Source organism: Triticum urartu, chromosome 1A (genome assembly GCF_056163025.1).
Source record: "Triticum urartu cultivar PI428250 chromosome 1A, HENAU_Tu73, whole genome shotgun sequence".
NCBI lineage: Eukaryota > Viridiplantae > Streptophyta > Magnoliopsida > Poales > Poaceae > Triticum > Triticum urartu.
Window position 1 is genome coordinate 459,051,374 of NC_141873.1, and position 7,319 is coordinate 459,058,692.

The 7,319-nt window shown below is 44.9% G+C and overlaps 2 protein-coding genes across 2 annotated transcripts; one reads left to right on the forward strand and one right to left on the reverse strand.

The window, feature by feature from the left end:
- The first annotated feature begins 732 nt into the window (after nt 1–732).
- Nucleotides 733–2,850, forward strand: LOC125518758 (calcineurin B-like protein 7). The gene is made up of 9 exons (XM_048683617.2): nt 733–885; nt 1,020–1,177; nt 1,291–1,373; nt 1,490–1,549; nt 1,650–1,758; nt 1,937–1,989; nt 2,244–2,324; nt 2,411–2,523; nt 2,609–2,850. Exons 2-9 carry the CDS (start codon nt 1,099–1,101, stop codon nt 2,670–2,672), a joined length of 642 nt encoding a protein of 213 aa, XP_048539574.1. The 5' UTR covers nt 733–885; nt 1,020–1,098; the 3' UTR covers nt 2,673–2,850.
- Nucleotides 2,851–3,026: 176 nt separating this feature from the next.
- LOC125518749 (SGNH hydrolase-type esterase superfamily protein) lies at nt 3,027–6,629 on the reverse strand. The gene is made up of 5 exons (XM_048683606.2): nt 6,239–6,629; nt 5,794–5,951; nt 5,392–5,631; nt 3,483–3,738; nt 3,027–3,363 (listed from the first exon to the last, which is right to left on the reverse strand). Exons 1-5 carry the CDS (start codon nt 6,528–6,530, stop codon nt 3,134–3,136), a joined length of 1,176 nt encoding a protein of 391 aa, XP_048539563.1. The 5' UTR covers nt 6,531–6,629; the 3' UTR covers nt 3,027–3,133.
- Between the last annotated feature and the right edge of the window lie 690 nt (nt 6,630–7,319).

Below are 7,319 nucleotides of genomic sequence, written 5' to 3' on the forward strand. Positions count from 1 at the left end.
CAACATCAAATACTCTCTCCATCCGGAAATACTTATCGGAGAAATGAATTACAAGTATTTTCAGACGGAGGGAGTACATATAGTAGGAACCTAGTAGAACTTGAAATTTTTGAAACGGATGGAGTGCTACTTATATGGCCTGTATTCCATAGTGAAAAGAGGGAATGCATAGACGTGAGGATGTGGTTAAATTTCGTGTTTTGGCCCTTTTCTGAAACCTATTCGAGATTTGACCCTACTTTGAAAAAAATTCGAGATCTGACTCTTTTGCTACCGCCAGGGACCATGGCGGTAGGGTATAACAGCCTACCGTCAAGATCCCTGGCGGTAGGGTTGCATGCCCTACCGCCAAAAACCTCTTAAGTATTGAACACAGTGCGTGCTCGTGCCTACCGCCAAGCACCTTGGCGGTAAGGTTGTGCAGGCTACCGCCAGCCAGGTTGGCGTTAGCGATGTTTCCTACCGGCAAAGTCCTTGGCGGTAGGCTGTTAGACCCTACCGCCATGGACTCTGCCGGTAGCAAAAGGGTCAGATCTCAAAAAAAAAAATTCAAACTAGGGGCAAATCTTGAATAGGTTTCAGAAAAGGGTCAAAACACGAAAATTTGCGTGAGGATGGTGCCGCATGCAAGTCAACTCTCGCCTTGTCCCGTGTGTTGTCACCTGTCAGCACTGCAATATTCTGTGCCGCACTTGTGACGTAGTAGGTCCCTGTTGGCTGTTGCTGTGCACGCGCATAAATATATGGTGTCCTTCTTCTAGCTCCTCCTTCCCCGTCGCATCAGCCATAAGCTTGGAGCCGTCCATCTTTCTCCCGAGCCACCTGCAGATCTTTACCAGTGTGGATCCAACAAAGCATAAGCATCCTTTGTTTGTTGGTTCCCAGGTGAGCTTTGTGTCTTGGTGTTTCCCTGTTGTTTCTTGGCTGTTTCGCTCTCGCCGGATTTCCCTTTTTCCAGGTAAAATTTTATAATAGATTGGCTTTGTGTTGGTGCCAATGTCTTTGCCCTTTTGTCTTAGGTGTGTTTTCTTCATCCCCTTTCTGCGGAAAGACGGTTGGTAATTGTAAGAAAAAGGTTCGGTTTGTGAGCTGGTCTGTATGGGTTGTGTATCATCGAAGCAGTTCAGACGAGCTCCACCGCATGAGGATGCGGCTCTCCTGGCCAAAGAGACCACATGTGAGAACTCCTAGCTTCTGTTTTTCTTCCTGGTGATCTATTCAGTACAAAAATGAGTCCATAAGCTTTTTTGCCATCGTTTAATGTCTAATTTGTTCCCCAAATGCACGCAGTTTCCTTGAATGAAGTGGAGGCCCTCTACGAGCTCTTCAAAAAGATTAGCTATTCTATATTCAAGGATGGCCTTATTCACAAGGTATCTATCTTGTCTTGCTCATCATCTTCTTTTAGTCACACAGCAAATTCACCATGTGGTTTCCTTCTGCAAACTCTAATCAGCGCCAATTTGCAAACTGCCATTTTCTTCAACAGGAGGAGTTCCAACTTGCTCTCTTCAGGAACAGCAACCGGAAGAACCTTTTCGCCGATCGGGTCAGTCTATTTATCTGTGGGACTGTAAAATTGTCCCAAACTTATGCACAAATATCTCGGATCAGATCAACTTGTTTACATGTGTGTTCGACTGGTGCAGATATTTGATCTGTTTGATCTGAAGCGAAACGGCGTGATTGAATTCGAGGAGTTTGTTCGGTCCCTCCACATTTTTCACCCGGATACACCCATGGCAGACAAGATTGCATGTATGAAGCCTGCCTTTTTCTCCCAATCTTTTTGCGTGTGTAAATGTTTTAAGAAATGACTGGTATTTCATAAATTCTGGGTGCAATTCAAGTAGCAGTAGCCTGGTATATATATTTGGGAGGACTTCTGTCCATATATGCTTCTCCTATCTGACATCTGAAGGATTCCTTCTCGCAGTTGCATTCAGACTATATGACCTGCGAGGCACCGGCAGCATTGAACGTGAAGAGGTCTGTATCTTTTCGTACTGAAATGAATTATTCTGCACATAATCTTGTCAACTGAACATACTACTACAAGATGTTTTTAACATACTACCACACACTAGATTTGCCGATTTAAATGCTTATCCTTGAGCTCTGTCAGTACATTTTGTTTCACTGGAAAAATAACACAAAACCCATTATATGCACCAACTATAGCACACATACTACCTTTACAATTTGACAGTTCGAGCACTTACTGAAACTGGCCGTTCATGCAGTTGAAGGAAATGGTGCTTGCAATCCTGAACGAATCGGACCTACTTCTTTCTGATGATGCCGTCGAACAGATTGTAGATCAGGTACATACACCACATGCAGATGAAATGTTGCTGCCCAAGAAGCATTACCACTCTGCATACATTTATGCTAACTTATATTGTGACAGACATTCAAGCAGGCAGACCTGAACAGCGACGGGAGGATAGATCCCGACGAATGGAAAGAGTTTGCAAGTAAGAATCCAGCCTTGCTGAAGAACATGACTCTCCCATACCTGAAGTAAGTAGCTCTATATTTTTCAGCTTTGGAAAACAATGCCTGAGAACATCACTCTTGACTGACAGCTGAGCATCTTGTGATGCAGGGACATAACCATGTCATTCCCCAGCTTTGTTGTCTACTCTGGAGCCGGCGACGAAGAGTTGTAGCAGCCATCGGCACAAGCATCTGTGACTCTGACCTCTCAAGTCTCAGGCATACAGCACCATGTTCACAGTACAAATTTTTGGATTATGAAACACTGCTTTGTAGCAGAAACTGCAATAGCAGAATGTGCAGTGAGAAATGGAACACATCAGCTCAACAGCTGGGCAATTTTTTTTGTCACCGAATGGGCTGATCACTCTCATATTTACATTTGCAATATCTAACAGCTCGACCATATAGATTCTTCACGGTACATTTAGAGGCGAATATACGTGCATTTAACCTGATCTGTCAAAATCTGACTACTGAACTTCGTGACTCGATATACATTTCACTCAAAATTTGACTACTGAACTCCGTGATTCTCGATATACATTTCACTGTCCGACTCGCAGAAGTTCTTTTGTCGAAAATGAAAACACAGAAGTTGAGCAAGTAACTGCAATGACGATCCAGGTTGGTTCTACTGCTTCAGCTTCACCATCTCCTGCAAGTTCACTGGATAGCACATCCTGGTGTGCTCACCAGACCACACATTTTCTGCCAGGATCCGGTTCACAGCATCGGTCGGGTGGAATTCATCCCACCACACATGGCTTGACGCGTCGCTGCACGCCATCTGTGGAAGAACGCAGATGAATAGCCCGCCATACTTGCCAAGCCCACAGCAAGCATCAGTGGTGGTCAGAAAGCCTGCAGTTGCAATTCCACCAAAATGAGAAGACTTAGCACTCCATTTAAATGTACTACAAATGTTACAGTTGCGAACCGGCACTCAATTTAAATGCAGTAGTAATGATGCATTTACTCACCATAGCGGTCACGGTTCTCTAGTATGTCCACTGACCCCTCAAATGTATCACAGTAGCTGATCATCGAGTCTGGGTACTGGCGGATGAACTCACTTGACATGTGTCTCAGTCCATAGTTGAACTCGATCACGACGTTGTTGATGTAGTCGATGCATTCCCCATTTTGGCTGCCGTAGTCCGAAAGGAAGTGCGGGGCACAGCCAACAGGAGGAAGGCCCATCAGCACGACCTTTCGAACATTGATATTGTACAGATTCTGCATAAATCATCATTGTCAGAAGGTAGTAGGAGACACATGAGTCCACAACTAGTTTAGACATCAAAAGTGGAGTAATCTGACAAGAACCACAAATAGAACTAAACAGTAATGGATGCAAAATGGCAATTAATTTGCTACGGTATTGCGAAGAATAAAGAACCGAAGCAATCCATTACAATTTGCATCAGCATATAAATGAGATTATGGAATGAACACAAAGAAAATTTCTACATACAACAAACTACTGGTATATGCATCTTCAATCACCATGCATCACATGTTCTGCTTAAGATTAGGTAACAGAGATAAATTAGGCATAGAGAATCAAATGATCCATGACACATGAACTGAGAAGCATGCTTGAACCATGGTCAGATCATGAACAGTTCAATGCAGCGAGATAAATGTGCAAGGTGTTATACAGTTATAGCTGAAAGTACAACATACTTTTTCTTTTTCTTTTGAGGCAACGAGCCTCCTCATCGATTTCCATTAAAGAAACTGGCACAGTTGTACAGAGTATGAGAAACATAAAAGGCACAAAACAGGAAGCTAAACCTGCAAGCATACAGGTAAAGCAACTACCAGGAACCAACAGCACGCAGGCAGATCAAACACGACTATCAAGCATGAGCGCCAGAAATTACAGACCAGTGAAAATACATCAAGTTCCACAGGTAAAACACTGCATCCTAGAACGAGGGTTCCATCCATGAACTCAGAAAGTTCAACAGACTTAACTTGAACCCAAAACAGATGGTAGCACAAAAAAAAAGTGCAGCCTGAGCATTTCAGAATATACCACAGTTTAAGATAGTATGCTGTGGTGTAGCTCAGGTAGCATGAGTAGCACCTTGTGCAGTTTCAGTTTTTCAGTTGGGCTGCCTTTGTATTGCTTCGTTTTCAATAGTTTAGGACTTTTGCTTTTCAGGGTTGTATTTGCTTTGTACTTTGCGTCATCATGATGCCTTCTTCTAATATACAACAACACACATTTAAGTGTGCATTTGAGAGAAAAAAAAGTTTTAAGACAGTATAATGTCAGTTTGGTTTGAGCCCATGTTTGCCTTACCAAAAAGTTAGGCCAAAATTTTGGTCAAAGTTGTGCTTGTCCATGAGTTGGCCAATGTTGGAAAGAAAAATGAACTAGAGTTGGTAAAGAGCTAGTGGCATGCAAAAAAAATTGGAGATAAGTTTTTGGCTACCATCCAAACATACCCTTACATACTAACTAAACACCATTACACCTCATTGTAGAATCAGGATCATCAATCCAACCATTTTCATTTCATATTTTATCAAAATGCCGCATCTAACATCAGTCTGAAACATTTTGCAATTGCAATACTTGTGCAATATTGCAAGAAATAACCCCAAATTCGACAGTAAGAACAATTAGTATGTAAACCATAGGTGAAGGCGTTAATGTTCTAGAACTGCAAACCAACAAGGAAACCTCATTCATTTAAATCACTTTCATGTGTTAATTTCCCAGATAAACTACGTTATGTCCAAAACGAAATTCGTAGTTACAGAGATCCCTGACTACGCGTGGTGCATCTCCACAAGTAAAACAATGCGCAGCACACTGGTGATCAAAAAGGAGGCGAGCAATGGTACACAGAACAAACTGAGGAGCAAGAAGCACACCTTGATTTCCTGCCTCACTGCATTAACAAGGAGCTGATTGAACTCCCATGGGAGATAATGCATCTGCACGCCCGACACATTGCGCAGGTAGTAGTGGATGAAGTCGTTGCTCCCGATCGACACAAAGAACACCGACCTCCTGAACAGGTCGACTGTAGCTGCCTCCCCAAGAGCCAGCGCCAACTGCTCATATGTGTCCTCAACCTGCTGCACCTGCTGGGTCAGCGACACATGCATCCCCTGCAAGCGCAACCAAATCGCAAAAACCCCAGCCGATTAGCATCAAATTTGGTGTGAGGAAACCACAGATTGACAGCAGAATCATCCCCAAACAGATCTCTCGACAGCACCAGGACGTTATGAGATTGACGCAGAGTTGGCGGGAGCGGTGGGAGAACATACCAGCTCAGAGCCACTGCTGGAGAGAATGCCGGCTGCCGCGGAAGCGTAGTTGACGCCTTGGATCATTCCACCGATGTTGCTGAGGCCAGCACCGCCGACGCCCATGCGCATGCTCTGCTCGAGGTACGGAGGCACGAAGGGGAGCCCCAGCTTCTCCGCTGTGGTACAACAGAAGGGGTCAGAAATCAAGAGAAGAGAAACTAGGAACGTCACATGGGGCTGCCATATTCCTGCGGATTCAGACCACAGCAGCGACAGAAGATTACACGGAACAATCAAGGAGAAGAAGCAAACAATCATCCGTAATCACGATGAACCATGGAGACCTAATAAACCGAAACGATCCGTATCTGCAAGCAAGGACGCGCAAAATCGAGAAACCAGCAGCGCACCCGCACCAATCCATGGAGAAACCGAGAGAAGCGAGAGGTCGCGAGCGACGCACCGAGGTAGTCGACGGGGATGCGGCCGTTGGAGAAGCGTCCGGTGGGGCGGTGGGTGTCAAAGTCCCGGCCATAGGGCTCGCGGTCGGCTCGGGCGAGCGTGCCGAGGTAGTTGTTGGTGCCGACGTCGGACGTGGAGTCGCCGATGACGAAGAGCGCGGGGACGAGCGGGGTGGGCGGCGCCGACGGCGGCGCGGACCGGGGGGTCGAGGCGGCTGCGGAGAGGGGTAGAGCGGAGAGGAGGAGGAGAAGGAGGAGGAGGAGGCACACGAGGTGAGCGAGGGAGGGCGCCATTTCCGGCGAGGCGGTGGCGAGTTCGCGCGCTCTGGGTTGGGAAAGGTGGGGGAGGAGACCGGTCTGGTTTATGCAAGAGGAGGATGGACTCGCCGCAGACTCGAGTCGCTAACCGCAGTGAGGATGGAGGAAAAGGCCTGCATTTGGTGGGCTAGGGTTGTGGACTAGAGCAACTCAGCAAACAGGGCCGGAAATGGGCCCCTTCACAGCCGATTGATGCGCGGCCCCTTGGCCTGTTTGATATCCTTACTTGATCTCCAAGAATGACAAAACGTATAAGAATCCTCAAAAAAAAAAGACAAAATGTATAAGAATAGGAGGTCTAAGATAGGGAAATACCCATTGGTTTCTGGTTGTATCTACACTCTATATGGGATTTTTTTTAAAATAAAAAAGTCAAAACAATCTGAAGTTTTATAGAATAAACTTGACTTTCTTTTGCACTAAACCAGCGCTGACTTTAGGGGAAAAAGTTATTTGCTATTATAGGTCACTATTCACACTATTTTTGGCAGAGGTTTTGTCTTTTTGAAGAAGTCAAAGGGCCTTTTTCTTTTTGTGAAATTTTTCACAAGTACTCCCTTCGTCCTATAATGTAAGACGTTTTTTAACACTACACTAGGGTCAAAAAATGTCTTACATTATGGGACAGAGGGAGTACAATGGAAGGTCAAGTTTATTTCAAAAATGTTTTCAGTTTTTTTACTTTTTATCTAATTACTTATTTTTGCATATAGGGTGTATATACACCCATAAACCAAACGTCTCTGTGCGTCTAGGATTCATAGA

Bases quoted from the DNA above. Each gene is read 5' to 3' on its own strand.
- LOC125518758 (XM_048683617.2), top strand. From the start codon at position 1,099: ATGGGTTGTGTATCATCGAAGCAGTTCAGACGAGCTCCACCGCATGAG. The intron at 1,178-1,290 runs GTGAGAACTCCT...AAATGCACGCAG, and splicing joins CCTGGCCAAAGAGACCACAT to TTTCCTTGAATGAAGTGGAG. The intron at 2,325-2,410 runs GTACATACACCA...ATATTGTGACAG, and splicing joins TCGAACAGATTGTAGATCAG to ACATTCAAGCAGGCAGACCT.
- LOC125518749 (XM_048683606.2), bottom strand. From the start codon at position 6,530: ATGGCGCCCTCCCTCGCTCACCTCGTGTGCCTCCTCCTCCTCCTTCTC. The intron at 5,952-6,238 runs GTGCGTCGCTCG...GTTGTACCACAG, and splicing joins CATCCCCGTCGACTACCTCG to CGGAGAAGCTGGGGCTCCCC. The intron at 3,739-5,391 runs GTGTGCTTCTTG...TGATTTATGCAG, and splicing joins CAGTGAGGCAGGAAATCAAG to AATCTGTACAATATCAATGT.